Source organism: Manis javanica, chromosome 6 (assembly GCF_040802235.1).
Source record: "Manis javanica isolate MJ-LG chromosome 6, MJ_LKY, whole genome shotgun sequence".
In the NCBI taxonomy this organism is placed as follows: Eukaryota; Metazoa; Chordata; class Mammalia; order Pholidota; family Manidae; genus Manis; species Manis javanica.
This window is the reverse complement of record NC_133161.1, coordinates 13,826,374-13,844,517: the sequence shown is the minus strand read 5'-3', so window position 1 is coordinate 13,844,517 and position 18,144 is coordinate 13,826,374. Positions and strand designations below refer to the sequence as shown.

Here is an 18,144-nt window from a genome sequence, read left to right as displayed (position 1 = left end):
GTTTTGTTCAGTGTCTTCCTTGAGAATATAAATTATTTGATAGGAGGAATTACCTTCTCATACTGCTTTGTAATTCCCTTAAGAATCTAGTACATAAAACTGAGCAAATGTATTAACATATAACAAAGCAAAATATTTGCAAGTACTTGGACCTGTTACTGTGGCTAGTTTCCATCACTGATATATTCATTAATGTATTACTGCCATTACTTTGCACTTGGCAGCAAAAAGCCAATCCGTTGATTTGCTCTACTGTAATACCATTTTTATTTGTAGATTTTGATGTTCAATTTCCATGTGCCTTTGTTGATGTTAATTTTTTTTTCTCTCAAATCAAAGTGGCTTCATGGATTTTTCTGATTGTAAGAATATATACTCATTGTGTTTAGTCAATTAATATCTAAAAGTTCAGAAAAACCGATCTCACAGCAATGTCTGTATGTGAATTTACTAAAATGGCATTTTATTATATGTCTTTGTTTGCCATCTTCTCTTTGCTCCCTGTAGTATCAGGTACATCATTTCTATTGGCCATATGTGTCATACAGTTATTCCATCATTCACTTAATCAAACCTTTATTGCTAGGCTCCTAAAATGTTTCTGATGTTTTAAATCAAAAAACACCACTGTTAAACTTTATTGTCCATTTATCTTTATGTACTTAGATTGTTTCCTTAAGTTTTTAGAAGTACAAGCATACCTCATTTTATTGTGCTTCACAGATACTGCAATTTTTTTTTTTTAATTGAAGGTTTGTTGCAACCCTTTGTTGATTAAGTCTTTCGACACCATTTTTACAATAGCATTTGTGTGTCTGTCACATTTGGTAATTCTTGGAATATTTCAAACTTCCTCATTATTATTGTTTGTTATTGTGGTTTGTGGTCAGTGATCTTTGATGCTACTATTTTAATTGTTTTGGGGTGCCATGAACCATGCCCTTATAAGATGGCAAACTTAATTGATAAATGACTGCTCTGTTGACCAGAGTCTTCTGCCAAACAGTTAGCTAAGTTGTTAATGTAAAGGGAAAGTTCTTGAAGGAAGTTAAAAGTGCTACTCCAGTGAACACATGAAAGATAAGAAAATGAAACAGCCTTATTGCTGATGCAGAGAAAGTTTTAATGGTCTAGATAAAAGGTCAAACCAGCCACAACATTCTCTTAAGCCGAAGTCTGATCCAGACTTCAATTCTGTAAAGACAGAGAGGTGGAGAAGCTGCAGAAGAAAAGCTGGAATCTACAAGATATGAGTTTGTGGGGTTTAAGGAAAGAAGCTGTCTCCATAATGTGAAAGTGCGAGGTGAAGTGGCAAGTGCTAGAAGAGAAGCTGCAAGTTAACCAGGAGATTTAGCTAAGATAATTAGTGAAAGTGGTTTTCAGTGTAGAAGAAACAACTTTCTTTTGGAAGAAGATGCCACCTAGAACTTTCATAGTGCCTGGCTTCAAAGCTTCAAAGAACAGGCTGACTCTCTTGTCAGGAGCTAATGCAGCTAGTCCACTTGTTGAAGCCACTGTTGATTTACCATTCAAAAAATCCTAGGGCCCTCAAGAATTATGCTAAATCTACTCTGCCTGTGTTCTGTAAATGGGACAATAGAACCTGGAAGACAGCCCATTTGTTTATAACATGGTCTGCTGAATATTCTAAGCTCACTGCTGAGACCTGCTCAGAAAAAAAGATTCCTTTCAAACTATTACTGCTTACTGTTCATTGACAGTGGAGATGTACATGAGGTCAGTGTTGTTTTCATGCTGCTAACATAACATCCATTCTGCAGTCTGTGTGTCAAGGAGTCATTTGGACTTTTAAGTCTCATGTTGAAGAAATACATTTAGTAAGGCTGTAGCTGCGAAAGTTAGTGATTCTTGTTATGGATCTGGGCAGTCAATTGAAAACCTTCTGGAAAGGACTCACCATTCTAGGTGCCATTAAGAACATTCGTAATTCATGGGAAGAAGTCAGAGTACCAACGGAGTTTGGAAGAAGTTAATTCCAGCCTCATGGGTGACAGTGAGACAGAGCTACGAGACTTCAGTGGAGGAAGTAACTGCAGATGTGGTGGAAATAGCAGGAGAACTGAAATGAGAAGTGTAGCCTGAAGATGTGACGGAATTGCTGTAATGTCATGAAAAAACTTGAATGGATGAGAACTTGCTCCTTCTTGATGAGTAAAGAACGTGACTTGAGATGGAGTCTACTAGTGAAGATGGTTGAAGTAAATGATTTAGAATATGACATGAACATAGTTGATGAAGCAGCAGCGGGGTTTGAGAGGATCGACTCTAATTTTGAAAGAAGTTCTATTGGTAAAATGCTATCAAACAGCATTGTATGCTTCAGAGAAATTGTTCATGAAAGGAAGAGTCAATCAGTGTGGCAACATTCATTCCTGTCTTATTTTAAGAAATTAACCCCAGCTACCCCAACTGTCAGCAGCCACCACTCTGATCAGGTGCTAGCCTTCAACACGAAGGCAGGACTCCACTGGCTCCACTAGCAGAAAGGTGTGCACACTGAAAGCCTAGATGATGGTGAGTGCATTTTAGCAATACAGTATTTTTAAATTAAAGGTATCCACATTTTTCTTAAACATAATGCTATTGTATGCTTAACAGATAATACAGTATAGTGTAAACATAACCTATATATGCAGTGGGAAACCAAAAATTTCACTTGACTCACATTATTGTGATATTTTATTATAGTGGTCTGGAACTGAACCCATGGTATCTCCAAGATCTGCATTGTAGAATTCCTTAGTAAAATCATCAAGGTTATTTAATAGTGATGCATTGTACTATATTTGGTCTTTTATGTAGGAGGATAAAAATAAGAGAAACTATTTTCCTCATGAAGCTTAGAGTCCATTTGGGGAGATAGCTTTTACCTTTGGGATTTCAAAGGAATAATGTAGTAGTACTTGACAGTAATGACTTTGTAAACAGTAAAACAGAGAATAGAATGCTGTGAGGTTACAAGAGAAGTTACCAGTATCTGGTATAGTTATTTGGTCAAGACTGGAGGAAATAGATTTAGGGTAGAGAAGACAAAATGTAGAGCTGAATTTTTCCAGTTAAAAACAAACATTTTTCTCCATGTATAATATAAGAATTCAGATGTCTTAAAACACTAAGAGTAAACTTGTTGGAAGAATTTAGTTATGAAGTAAATTATTTGTTAGGTTTTAAAATTCAAAACTTTCTGTGGCTTTCATCACAAATAGTCATTTTAAGTTAAATAAGCAAACATTTTTTTTATTCAGTTTGAAGTTCACTTATTTCAGAAGAGAAGCAGCACCAAGTATCTTTGCACTTAAGTGTTCAAAGCATTATTGCAACATCAGTGGCCCTAATCATCTGATTAAAAAGCCACCACAGAAGGAACCAATGTAGAACCATGCCATGACCAACTATGGGCCTGTCCTCAAAAGCAGAATCAGTTCTGATTTCATCACTGGAGTACGGTCTCTGCCTTTCCCCTCCAGAGGTCAGATCTGTTTTGTCCTGGGGCATGGATTGACTACTCTCTTGCTTATTAAGCCCAGGGTCCCTTATGCCAAATGTTTATCTCTGCCCTTTTTTCCCAGTTTGGTTCATTCAGCAATTAATTATGAAGCATTCCTATGTGGCACAGGTACATGTGGGTGAAATAAAAAATACTTGTCTTTGGCAAGCTTACATTCTATAGTGAATTAAATCTTTCTCCGGTCTGTAAATCTCCCCCAAGGCCTACATTCCCCCAAGTCTCCTCTCACCAAAACTCTAACCCTACTACAGTGCTATAATTGTGTCCTTTTTGGTGTTCTTTTTGTTCTTGACGCACGTAGTTATTTTTCTTCCTTTGATTGTTGTGATATAAATTTAGAACAGGGGAAAATCTTAGAATTCCTGCCAAAGGGTAACATGGGTGGGTGACAGAGATATTTAGGGTAAACAGTGAAGCAAGATTTATATGTTACGTTTTTGTTGAGAACAGATTGGAACTACAGTTTCTCAGAGGATAAATGTAAGGGAGTAACTAGAGGAAAGGCAGACTGCTGTGTGCAGAGCTTTTCTAGATGTTATGGGGGATGATATCTAAAAATATTAGTACTGAAATAATTGGAACTAGCATAGTAGAGTGGAAGGGGTGTTAGACTAGAAATCGGTCTAACTAGGTTTCCCAATAACTTGTCCTGAATAAGTCTTCCTGGGCTTCAGTTCCTTTGTCTACAGAATGGGAATAAAACTAGATCAGTGAGTGGCTCTCAACACTATATTAAGAACTTCTGGGAGGCTTTTAGTTGCCAGTGTTGGGATGGTAGGGCTTGGGCCTATTTTCAAAACCTTCCATCAATATTATTTAAAAGCTCCTGAGGTCCAGGTTGGCAACCACTGAACCAGATCAGTGACATTTCCAGCTGTGACATCTTAACAGTTGATGAAATAAATAAGCATAGTGTCTCATTAACAACTATAGCTGTGGAAATACCTACAAATTTAAAGGGGATTCTTGGAGTGATTACTGTTTAAGAAACTGGCAGGCTCGTGTAGCAAAGACAGTAACAACGTTCTTTTGCCATTAATTTCTTTCATTCCTGTCTTATTTTCCTGCATTTTTTTTAAGTATCAACAAATTTTTTTCTACAGCTTTTTCTTAATAAGTGTTGCTCAATCAGCAGCTTTAAATTTTCACGTGTCTGTAGAATGTTTTAGTTGCTGCTCTTTATCACTATAAGGCTCCTTTGTTTGCCTACAGGCTAGCAGATGGAAATAAGCAATGGGGCCTCAGAATTTTAGCACACTCAGTAACACAGTGAAACTGTATACAGCCATTAGTATGGTGTGGACTTTACAGTAGTGATGAATGTTTCTTATTTCCAAAGAAAGCCTTGTCTGCTCATGGTGTACCATTTGTTCCTTTACAGAATTAAGAACTGAGATAATACAGTTCTACAAAGAAACATTTTTAGATAGTCATAAAAACTAAGTATTGGAAGAATAAAGCTACCTAATGGTTGAATTCTTTCCTCAAAATCCTAGAAAAATGGTTGTCTAAACTGCATTTGAATCTCTCAGTTGTCTGGAAATTCACTATCTTCTGAAGAAGTTTATTCCATCTTTGGAAAGCTTTGATTATTAGGAAGAACTCACATTGAGAGTTAAAATCTGACTCTCGAGTCCTTTGGGACCATAATAAAATCTATTCCTGCTTCATACTGAGAAGTTTTACTGTGTTGATTAATGACTAGGTTCACATCTTGATTCTTCTACAGTTAATTATATCTATTTTCTAGCTTTTTTTGTATAGCTTGTTTTTGAGACACTAATTTATTCATATTCCTTTTGAAATGGGTTAGCACACAGAATGTTTCTTGAAGAAAAGGGGTTTGCTGTTAAAACCAGCCTTCAGTACACTCATACAGTACCCTAAAAGTTAGTTTTATATCACATAAATTTATCTCATTTCATGCCATACTGTAACCACTACTCTTGACTAGTAAGTTTTTTTATTTTGCTAGTTTTCTGCTTATACCTAGTTATTTGTAAATTTGTCATCTTAGGTATAACCAGAAGATTTCATCTTTATTTCTTTTAAATTTTATCTGGCCAATCATTTTGAATCTTTATCCAGCGAATTCACTATCCTTTTTAGCTTAGGATAGTGTACAAAATCGATGACCATTATCTTTTGTTTACCTATGAATAACCAGGGGGTTGGCAAAAAAAGTTAAATTGTTAAAGCCATTTCTAGATACTCTATGCAAGGCTGAGGTTCAGCTCTATGTGCTGTGGATACTTTAGTCCTGTTCCCTGATCCTGGGAACTTCTCTCTGATTAACAGTGGTGTATTTTTTTATTGAAGTATCATTGATATATAATCTTATATTGGTTTTAAATGTATAACACAGTGGTTCAATACTTACACATATTAAATCCTCACCCCTTCTAGTGAGGTTCCTATTTATAAGCACAGATGCTACAGAATCATTGACTGTATTCTCCATGCTGTACTGCCATCTCTGTGACCGATTTATATTGTGATAGTGAATTATTACTGTGCCTCTTTATCCCCTCCCCCTTGGTAAACACTAGTCACTTCTCAGTGTCTGTGAGTTTACTGCTGTTTTGTTCCTTCTTTTTGCTTGTTTTTATATTCTCACTGGCATATTTATAAAAAAATATGCCTTCTAAATCTTCTGTTAAAAGCTGAAACACTCTTTCCTTGGCTTTTCCTAATGTTGGTTTGCTTCCTCTTACTTTTTAAGTCCAGTTTAAATGTATCCTCTTCAGAAAGGTCTTCTCTGACCACCTCATCCTAATTAGGCTCCCATAGTAATGGGAGCATTTCTAGTTTTTTGGTCACTTAACTTTGTTCAGAGACACAATTATGGTTAATTTATTTGTTCCCCCTCTTCTAGAACGTCAGCTTCATGAGGTCAGAGTCTGTATTGGTGTAACTTAGTGCTATGTCCCTAGCACCTAGCATAGTGCTTGGCACAGTGGGAACTCATGCAGCAATTGAAGGAATGACTTCACTGTTGAGATGTTTTACTGTACTTTATGTATGGTTTTTGTAATAAAAGCAAAAGAATATTTACTCTGCCTTTTTGAATTACTATATTCCCTTTTCACCAACCTTCCAGAGATTGAGATGTTCCAATGATGGGATAGCATACCTCCAATTGGAAAATCAATCCTTTACTTTGATCACCCATTAATTGCATTTATAATTATCTTTGCATCTAGCCCACTTTTTTCCCCTCAATTTTTCCCCAAAAGGATTTCATAACAGACCTATTGGTAGCCCAGATACATGTAAAAATGGACATATTTTTCAGGAATTTTTGTGTCAGATAGAAAAGCCTATGATATGGTAAATAATATCCAATTAGAATTCCAAGTAGAGCAATTCTAGGTCCAGTAAAAGTATTTTATTTCCCTGATACATGTTTGTAAGTGGGGTTAGATATTTGTTCTTTGTGAAGTTAGGCAGGCATACCTCGGAGATATTATAGGTCAGTTCAAGATGATCCCAATAAAGTGAGTCAGATGAAATTTTTTGTTTCCCAGAGCATATAAAATTTACATTTACACCATCCTGTAGTCTATTAAGTGTGCAATAGCATTGTGTCTATAAAACCAATGTACATAACATACTTTAGTTAAAAAATACCTTATTGCTAAAACATGCTGGACATCATCTGAGCTTTCAGTGAGTCTTAATCACTGATACAGATCACCATAACAAATACAATAAAATGAAAAAGTTTGAAATATAGCAATTACCAAAGTGTGCCACATAGGCATAAATGAGCAAATGCTTTTGGAAAATTGGCACCAATAGAGTTGCTCAAGGCTGGACTGCCACAAACCTTCAATTTATAAAAAATTCAGTATTTACAAAGTGCAATAGAGAAAGCATAATAAAACGAGGTATGCCTGTACTGGGTCTTAGAAAATAATCTCTTTACTAGTTTTCCTGGAGTCTTGTCTGGAATCCATTATTAAGGTTACCAGTCTATTGTTTGAGGACTCCATCTTCATTTGAATATCAGAATGTTTTTTAAAGTATGTTTACTATAATTCAGCAATTTGACTTACACATTCTTTGAGTTTGATTTTAAATTAGCTTTGTTTTCTGTGTTAAAGAGCCAATGGAATTATATTTGATATACAAGCTAGGAGCTTTTTCTATATTCTGATAGGCTGTTCCTTGTCCATTTGTTTTTAAGAACAAAAGTGATCACTATCCCCATCTGTTGGTAGACAGAATTAATGTGGTTTTTTCTGGCATCAGGTTTTATACTTGTGTATGAAATTTTGTAATTTGAAGTCCATAAATAAAGAAGCATCTGTATGACTTAATATGTATTCTGAAGAGAACTGTGGTTGTTAATGAATGAATTTGTTCTTTCAATAATACGTGTCTTTTCTCCCCCGTCTAGAGAATGGATCTTGGAGAATGTCTGAAAGTCCATGACCTGGCTTTAAGGGCAGATTATGAAATTGCATCCAAAGAACAAGATTTTTTCTTTGAACTTGATGTATGTGATTTTGTTTTAATGAGTTAGATTATCTTTTGCATTAAACATATTGACTATGGATTAAAGGTTCTTAGCAAATTATCTTTGTGGTTATATGAAGGGTAGTACTAAATTAAGATTGATCATATACTTTATTGACTAACAACATTTTTTAAAAATATAAAGTAAACCTATTTTAAATGTGTCAAAGTCATGCAGTTCATATATTCCTTTGCAAATAAGCATATTCTTCTCAATAAAGTAGTAATCAGTAAGGAAATATCAATTTAAGCAAATGCAAACTGATTTCTACTATATATAAGACCCTTTAATAATCTACTAAATGTCTACATTCATATGCATTTTTGTATCTGAAAATAAACTTAGAGAGAGAGGAAGGGTAAGGACAATTTTTTAAAGGTAAAACTAAGAAGAAATATTAGAGGAAATAGAAGATAGGTGTCTTGAACCGAATAAATATCTTGAATAGAATATTTAGGTATCTTGATAAACTCAAAATCTAACTATAGCATTTTTATAGAAGCATGAGAATTGTTAAAAAATGGGAAACTTTCATATTTATGCACAACATAGCAATAAGCATTACATAAAACATACTGATGAGCATAAATCTTATGATACTTTTTATTAGTAAGGTGATTAGATATTTGATTTTGGAGATAAAATGATAAATAGGACCCCCTATCTACTTCTCTGAACTTACAAGGATTTTTGCTAACGGAAATGAAAATCATCTATGCAAACATAATTTAATATGGGGCTGCAATAATTGGGAGAAACACCTAAAAGTAATGGAATTATGACATATGGTGGGCATAAATTATGGCAGAAATTTACCATCATCTAGATGTAGGGGTGTGGATGTTTAGGTTATTTTGTCTTTTTTTATTACAGTATGGAATACATTACTTTTACATATCAAGTTACCTATAAAATGTATAGAAATAGAATAACTGAGTCAAAGAGTAATTTTGCCACATTGCTCTCTAGAAGAATGATCAATTCACACTCCCACCAGTAATATATGAGATCATCTATTTTCTTTATGGCTACGCAGTGTGTTGTCAAGGTTTCGTTGCACCTTTGATAGAATAAATGTGGAATGTAAGTGTAGTTTTAATTTGCATTTCTCTTATAGGTGAGTTTGCACTTATTTCATGTACAGTTGACTCTTGAATAATGTTGGGGGTTAGGGGGACTGACCCCCCACCAAGTGCTGTCAAAAATCAGCATCTAACTTTTGACTCCTCTAAAACTTAACTAAGAGACTACTGTTGACAGGAAGCCTTACTGATAACAAAAAGTTAACATGTTTTATATGTTGTATGTATTATACTGTTTTCTTAAGGTAAGCTAGAATAAGTTTTTCTAAATCATCACAAATCTCCAGAAAACTTTATATTTCCTTTTCAGTGAACTATCTGTACTTTAAAAATTTTTTTGTCTATAGGCTAATTTTGGATATTAGCATTTTTCTGATATGTACTGACTTTGCATATTATAAAAACTAGTCCCTTCCTTCAAATAACATGTTGTATTTTTTTCCCTATTTTTCTTTTGGTGGTTGTAGTCTTGGACATTATTTGTATGTAGTTGTCAAATTTATCGATCTTTTAGAAATAATACATACAACATATAAAAAATGTTAACTTTTTATGTTATCAGTAAGGCTTCCTGCCAACCAACAGTAGTCTGTTAGTTAAGTTTTAGGGGAGTCAAAAGTTACATGCTGATTTTGACTGCACTTGGTGAGGGGTCAGTGCCCCTAACCCCTGACATTATTCCTGGGTCAACTGTACATGAAATATGTGCAAACTCACCTATAAGAGAAATGCAAATTAAAACTACACTTACATTCCACATTTCTTCTATCAAAGGTGTATTTGTTGAATTAATTTGAAAAGGCCTTCCTTATTCTGAGGTGATAGAGATCTTTCCCATGGTTTCTTCTGGTATTTTTATGGCTGTATTTTATACACTTAAATCTTTGAGCCAACTTAACTGTATTCTGGTTGGAAAAATTAGATCCAACTTTCTTTTTCCAGATAGCCACTTAGTTGACCCAACACTGTTAGTCCATTTTCTGGCTCACTGCTTTGAGATGCCACTTCCGTTTCCCCATAAGAAAATTTTAATATATTTCTTCTGTTGTGAGTTTAAAGATAAAAAATTCTAAGTGAAAAGGATCAAATAGTTATGTATTTGTCATTACAGATAAAAGCTTTTAAATGACCCTTTTACTGCTTTTCACTTTGAAGAAATTCTTGGATTAACCAACCATTTATAGAATTTGATATGTGCTGAATAATTTATACTTTTAATTAAACATTTGTTTTAAATTAGCTGAATTTCTATATAGTAAGGTGTGAACGTCTAAATTGCTTAACTTGGGATTAAATCTTAAAAGTTTACTTTTAAGTGAACTATTAATTATAGACATACAAATATATATACCTGATACATGTTTTTTATATAAGTATTGACTGGAATTTTTGCAATATACACTGCTCAAATTTTCAGTGTTTTAATCTTTGAAAAGACAAGTTTTCCTGATTGTAACATTTTTATAGTGAAAAATTTGAACAACACAGAAAAACAAATATTAGAAATTTTCATATATTTGTATATTTGGAAATAATTACTGTTAACATTTTATGTACTTCCATTTTTTTGTGCTTTACAAAATTGAGATCTTTCTACATATATCATTTTGTAACTTGCTTTTTATTTACAAATGAATGATGAACATTTTCTTGTGTCTTTAAGTGTTCTATTAAAACCTTTTAATGGCTGACGATCAGAATTTCTATGTGTTACCTGGATATTTAGGGTATTTACAACTTTTCACTCTTAAAAATAACACTGTGAAGAAAATCTTTGAGTATTAATCCTTCCATGTATCTCTGATTACTTAAAACAAATTTCTGGAAGTAAGATTATGAAATTGAGGGACATTTTTAAGGCTTTTGACACCAGTCACAACATTGCCATTTTAGAAAGGCTGCAGTGGTTTGTGCTCCCTCAGTGGAATATGAGAGTGGCAGTTTCCTAAAAGCCTTACCTTTCCTGGGGAAACTACTTACTGGAATTGTTTGTTCTTTGCCAGTTTGATAGATGGTGAATAATTTTTTCTATTCGTAACTGAAATGTGCTTGTTATATTTTTATTTCCATAGTCACATTTTTTTAAAGTATAATTTTTGAGTTAAAGGTATTTCTGAATAAAGTTGGTTTTTCTGGCAGTAACTGTCTTTTAATCAAACTCTTTAGGCTATGGATCATCTGCAGTCATTCATTGCAGATTGTGATCGAAGAACAGAAGTGGCTAAGAAAAGACTAGCAGAAACTCAAGAAGAGATTAGTGCTGAAGTAGCAGCAAAGGTAAGAAACGTCAATCCTTTTGTTAGTACAAAGTGTAGTTTTAACTCATTACTTTTGTTTTAACTTTATTTTGAAATAATTAACTTCATGCAAAGACATACAAGGAATTCTATATCCTCTTCTGTAGCCTTCTCTTGGGTTAACATCTTACATAGCTATAATAAAATATTAAAGCCAAGAAATTGATATTGGTCCATTCCTTAAATTTTATTCAGGTTTCACAGTTATGCAGTGCACTTGAGTGTGTATGTAGCTCTGTGCAGTTTTATCACATGTATAACTTGGGTAACTACCACCATAATTAAGTTACTTAACTAAAGTATTACAAGGCTCCATCATGTTAACTCATTTATTGCCACACCCATCCGCCTTTTTCCTTAGCCCCTGGGAACTAGAAATCTATTTTGTCTGTATAATTAATATTAATTCACCAAATATTACATAAATGTAATCATGGATTATAAATCCTTCTGAGATTGGTGTTTTCCACTCAGCACAGCTTCTGTGAGATACATACAAGTTGTTCTATGTACTGGTAGTTAATGCCCTTTTATTCTGAGTAGTATTCAGTGGTATGAATATATCACAGTATAACTATTCGCACATGGAAGGACATTTGGGTTGTTTCCAGTTCCTGGGTAATACCAGTACAGCTGCAGTAAATATTTGTGTACAGATTTTTGTATAGATTTAAGTTGTCATGTCCAAGAATGCAATTTCTGGGTCATATTTTAAGTCCATTTTCAGTTTGGAAAGCAAGTGCCAAACTTTATTCTGTAGTGGCTATATGACTTTACATTCCTACCAGCAATGTGTTAGCGATCCAGTTTCTCCACATCCATGCCAGCATTCAATAATGTCACTGTGTTTCATTTAATCCATTCTGAAAGTGTGTATAGTGATATCATTGTGGTTTCAGTTTGCATTTCCCTGATGACTCATGATGATGAACTAGTGATGATTTTTTTCACTTGCTTATTTGCCATCTGTAATCTTCAGTGAAATGTCTGTGTATAGTCTTAATGTTGAGTTTTGTGTTCTTCAGATGTTCTGTTTTATCACTACTGTTTGAAAGTGTTTTGCTGTGAAAACAGTCCAGTGAATCCCAACTGAGTAAAAGCCATCAGTTTTCTGCTATCTCATTATTTTAAAAGAAAATTCTATACATATTTCCCCTCTAAAACATAACCACAGAATCACATCTATAAAGGTAATGATTTTTTTATGTCACCTAATATCTGCAATACGTTCATTTTTTTCTATATAGAGTTAGTTGGTAATACTTCCAAACTCATTCTATGAAGCCAGCATCACTCTAATACCAAAACCAGACAAAGATACCACAAAAAAAGAAAACTACAGACCAATATCCCTGATGAACATACATGCAGAAATACTCAACAAATTAGCAAACCGAATTAAAAAATACACCAGGAGGATCATACACCATGATCAAGTGGGATTCATCTCAGGGATGCAAGGATGGTACAACTTTTTTTTTTTTAATTTTGGTATCATTAATCTACAATTACATGAAGAACATTATATTTACTAGGCTCCTCCCTTCAGTAAGTCCCCCCCACATACCCCTTCACAGTCACTGTCCATCTGCATAGTAAGATGCTGTAAAATCACTACTTGTCTTCTCTGTGTTGCACAGCCCTCCCCATGCCCCCCACACACTATACATGCTAATTGTAATGCCCTCTTTCTTTTTTCCCACCCTTATCCCTCCCTTCCCACCCATCCTCCCCAGTCCCTTTCCCTTTGGTAACTATTAGTCCATTCTTGGGTTCTGTGATTCTGCTGCTGTTTTGTTCCTTCAGTTTTCCTTTGTTTTTATACTCTACATATGAGTGAAATCATTTGGTACTTGTCTTTCTCCGCCTGGCTTATTTCACTGAGCATAATACCCTCTAGCTCCATCCATGTTGTTGCGGATGGTAGGATCTGTTTTTTTCTTATGGCTGAGTAATATTCCATTGTGTATATGTACCACATCTTCTTTATCCATTCATCTACTGATGGACACTTAGGTTGCTTCCATATCTTGGCTATTGTAAATAGTGCAGCGATAAACATGGGGGTGCATCTGTCTTTTTCAAACTGGAGTGAGGGATGGTACAACTCTTGAAAATCCATCAACATCATCCACCACATCAACAAAAAGGACAAAAAACACATGATCATCTCCATAGATGCTGAAAAAGCATTCGACAAAATTCAACATCCATTCATGATAAAAACTCTCAACAAAATAAGTATAGAGGATAAGTACCTCAACATAATAAAGGCCATATATGACAAACCCACAGCCAGCATCATACTTAACAGCGAGAAGCTGAAAGCTTTTCCCCTAAGATCAGGAACAGCACAAGGATGCCCACTCTCCCCACTTTTATTCAACATAGTTCTGGAGGTCCTAGCCATGGCAATCAGACAACACAAAGAAAGAAAAGGCATCCAGATTGGTAAGGAAGAAGTTAAACTGTCACTGTTTGCTGATGACATGATATCGTACATAAAAAACCCTAAAGACTCCACTACAAAACTACTAGAACTAATATCTGAATTCAGCAAAGTTGCACGATACAAAATCAATACACAGAAATCTGTTCCATTCCTGTATGCTAATGATGAACTAGCAGAAAGAGAAATCAGGAAAACAATTCCATTCACAATTGCATCAAAAAGAATAAAATACCTAGGAATAAACCTAACAAAGAAAGTGAAAGACCTATACCCTGAAAACTATAAGACACTCGTAAGAGAAATTAAAGAGGACACTAACAAATGGAAATTCATCCAGGCTCTTGGGTAGAAAGAATTAATATTGTGAAAATGGCCATCCTGCCTAAAGCAACCTACAGATTCAATGCAATCCCTATCAAAATACCAACAGCATTTTTCAACCAACGGGAACAAATGGTTCAAAAATTCATATGGAACCACCAAAGATCCCGAATAGCCAAAGCAATCCTGACAAGGAAGAATAAAGCAGGTGGGGTCGGGGAGGAATCTCACTTCCCAACTTCAAGCTCTACTACAAAGTCACAGTAATCAAGACAGTTTGGTACTGGCACAAGAACAGACCCATAGACCAGTGGAACAGAATAGAGAGTCCACAGATTAACTCAAGCATATATGGTCAATATATAATAAAGGAGCCATGGATATACAGTGGGGAAAATGACAGCCTCTTCGACAGCTGGTGTCTACAAAACTGGACAGCTACATGTAAGAGAATGAAACTGGATTATTGTCTAACCCCATAGACAAAAGTAAATTCAGAATGGGTCAAAGACCTGAATGTAAGTCATGAAACCATCAAACTCTTAGAAAAAAACATAGGCAAAAATCTCTTGGACATAAACATGAGCAACTTCTTCATGAACGTGCCCCCCTGGGCAAGGGAAACAAAAGCAAAAATGAACAAGTGGGACGATATCAAGCTGAAAAGCTTCTGTACAGCAAAGGACACCATCAACAGAACAAAAAGACATCCTACATTATGGGAGAATATATTCAGAAATGACAGATCCGACAAAGGGTTGACATCCAAAATATATAAAGGGCTCACACACTTCAACAAATAAAAAGCAATTAATCCAATTAAGAAATGGGCAGAGGATCTGAATAGACACTTCTGCAAAAAAGAAATTCAGATGGATGGCCAACAGGCACATGAAAAGATGCTCCACATCGTTGATCATTAGAGAAATGCAAATTAAGACCACAATGAGATATCACCTCACACCAGGTAGGATGGCCAACATCCAAAAGACAAACAACAAATGTTAGTGAGGATGTGGAGAAAGGGGAACCCTCCTACTCTGCTGGTGGGAATGTAAATTAGTTCAACCACTGTGGAAAGCAGTGTGGAGGTTCCTCAAAAAACTCAAATACCATTTGACTGAGGAATTCCACTCCTAGGAATTTACCCTAAGAATACAGGCATGCAGTTTCAAAAAGACATATGCACCCCTATGTTTATCGCAGCACTATTTTTACAATAGCCAAGAAATGGAAGCAATGTAAGTGTCCATCAATAGATGAATGGATAAAGAAGATGTGGTACATATACACAATGGAATATTACTCAGCTATAAGAAGAAAACAAATCCTACTATTTGCAACAACATGGATGGAGCTAGAGGGTATTATGCTCAGTGAAATAAGCCAGGTGGGAAAAGACAAGTATCAAATGATTTCACTCATCTGTGGAGTATAAGAACAAAGAAAAAACTGAAGGAACAAAGCAGCAGCAGAATCACAGAACCCAAGTATGGACTAACAGTTACCAAAGGGAAAGGGACTGGGGAGGATGGGTGGGAAGGGAGGGATAAGGGGGAAAAAGGGGCATTACGATTAGCACACACAATGTGGGGGTGGAGGGCACGGGGAAGGCAGTATAACACAGAGAAGACAAGTAGTGACTCTGTAGCATCTTACTATGCTGATGGATGGTGACTGTAGTTGGGGTATGTGGTGGGGACTTGATAATGGGGGGATTCCAGTAACCACATTGTTGCTCATGTAATTGTACATTAATGATACCAAAATAATGAATGAATAAACAAACAGACAAACAAAACAGAGTTAGTTTGTTCTAATCAGCATCCCAAAAAGACAAGAATTAATCCCAGTGGAAAGACATGAATTAAGGGAGAAGTGGAGCCATGCTAGTATAATGAAAATTAATAATGTGCTGTGTCATGTATATGCAAGGCACATTCTCTCATTTCTCACACCTTTGTGAGATAGGTTTATCCCTACTCCTCAGATGAGGAAGTGGGTTCGGGTTAAGTACTGTCAGAATTACACAGCTGGTGATGTGTGTGGCAGCAAGCGAGACCTGTTGTACTCTAAAGCCATGTATTTGCTTTAACGAGTATCCACCAGTTTGTTTTAACTTATATTTGAGCCCGTGCTATATTTTGGGTATTACAAACATGAAGATAGGAAATATAAACAGCTATCTTTAAAATGGTATGATACATATAAAAGTAACTTATAAAAATACAAAGGTGGCACAAAGTGGAGGGTAGGCTGTGCTTACGTGTTTAAGTGGGGGTGAGATCTGGTGATGGCCTGACAAGAACATTTCACAGAATAAACTTTTGAGTTGTATCTTGTTGAATGAATAGATATCCACTAGTCAGGCAAGAGAGGTAATGGATGACATTGTAGGAAGTGGGAATAGTATGTGCAAAGTCAAAGAGGCAGAGGACAACAGGGTAAGTTTGGGAAACAGTATAAACAGTATAACTATAGATTTTGTTGATCATTTTATTAAGATGAGTTTTATTGCTGACTCACTGAAGTAAAGACAGGCAGGCTCAAAACATCCCGATGTCCTACCAATTCGCTAATGATATGCTCGAGAGCATTTTTTATACTTATATTATCTTAGATATAATAACAAGCCTTTTCTGAATATTTTGTAAATATTTTGAACTTTGACAACTCATTCTACTTTTTATTCATGATCTTTTCTGTTTCTTTCTAGGCAGAACGTGTTCATGAGTTAAATGAAGAAATTGGTAAATTATTGGCTAAGGTGGAACAACTAGGAGCTGAAGGGAATGTGGAAGAATCCCAGAAAGTAATGGATGAAGTAGAGAAAGCGCGAGCAAAGAAAAGAGAAGCCGAGGTAACTGAATCCTTCATAGTAGTTTATAGAGCTTTGATATCTATACTTCTTAAGAACATCTATTTGGAAATTACTGAAAAGTTATTACTGTTAGAGGGAATTTAAGACTATTTAAAAATATTAGTCCATGTCATACTAATGGGTTGTGTATCAAACTTAGTGGTGGTCTCAAATTTAAGGCCATTGTTCTGTTGAAATTAATACTGGTAAATGAAATTGGCTAAACTAGCTAGTCATACACATGTAAGAGGCATGCACACACACATAACATGTACATTGTCGCTGTGATCCTCGTTCCCATGCACCTATAGTATTCTCCCTTCTCTTTTCACCTCAGAATAATGGTAGTACTTTGGAAGCTGCCTCTCATTCTTCCTCCACAGCACAGGTCAGAATTTGATATCTTGCAGAGATCTATTACTTGACCCACCTGATGTTTTTTAAGCAAATCGAATGCCTTCACATGGGATTGTACTCTCATTTTGCCATAGTCTCCATTGTTTCTAACTGTATCACAACCTGGGTTTGTTTCTTATTCTAGCCTCTGAAGGCAGAAGCTTAGATCATTGATTTAGACTATTTAATGCTGTAAGTTTTCTTCTAAGCATGACTACAGTTGCATCCCACAGCATTTTCATTTGTTGTGTTTTCATTTTCATTCATTTCAAAATACTTGCTAATTATGTTTGTGATTTTTTCTTTGACCTATGGGTTATTTAGGGGTGTGTTTAGTTCTTAAATATTTGGTGTGTTTTTCCCCAAATATTTTTGTTGCTGATTTTACTTTAACTCTGTGGTGGTAGAGAATATTTGTGGAATTTCAGTTCTGTTAAATATGTTAATACTTGTTTTGTGGCCCTGCATATGGTCTGTCTTGGTGAATATTTCATCTGCACTTGGATATTTTACCCTGTTAAATGGAGTGTTCTGTAAATGTCAACTGATTTAAGTTGATAGCTTTGTTCAAGTCTTTATCCTTCCAATTTTCTGTTTACTTGTTCTATTACTTACTAAGAGGAGAGTTGAAGTCTCTAACTATAATAGTGGATTCATCTGTTTATACTTTCCATTTTGTTGGTTT

General features: G+C 35.1%; 1 protein-coding gene across 10 annotated transcripts in view; it reads left to right on the top strand.

Annotated features, from left to right (window-relative positions):
- The window catches only part of LUC7L2 (LUC7 like 2, pre-mRNA splicing factor), a 66,745-nt gene that overhangs the window by 34,435 nt on the left and 14,166 nt on the right, over nucleotides 1-18,144 (top strand). For all 10 annotated transcript variants that reach the window (XM_073238370.1, XM_073238369.1, XM_073238371.1 and 7 more), the window contains 3 exons: nucleotides 7,932-8,030; nucleotides 11,300-11,410; nucleotides 16,920-17,063. In XM_073238370.1, the coding sequence (XP_073094471.1) occupies nucleotides 7,932-8,030; nucleotides 11,300-11,410; nucleotides 16,920-17,063 (354 nt within the window). The remainder of the gene's footprint in view (nucleotides 1-7,931; nucleotides 8,031-11,299; nucleotides 11,411-16,919; nucleotides 17,064-18,144) is intronic.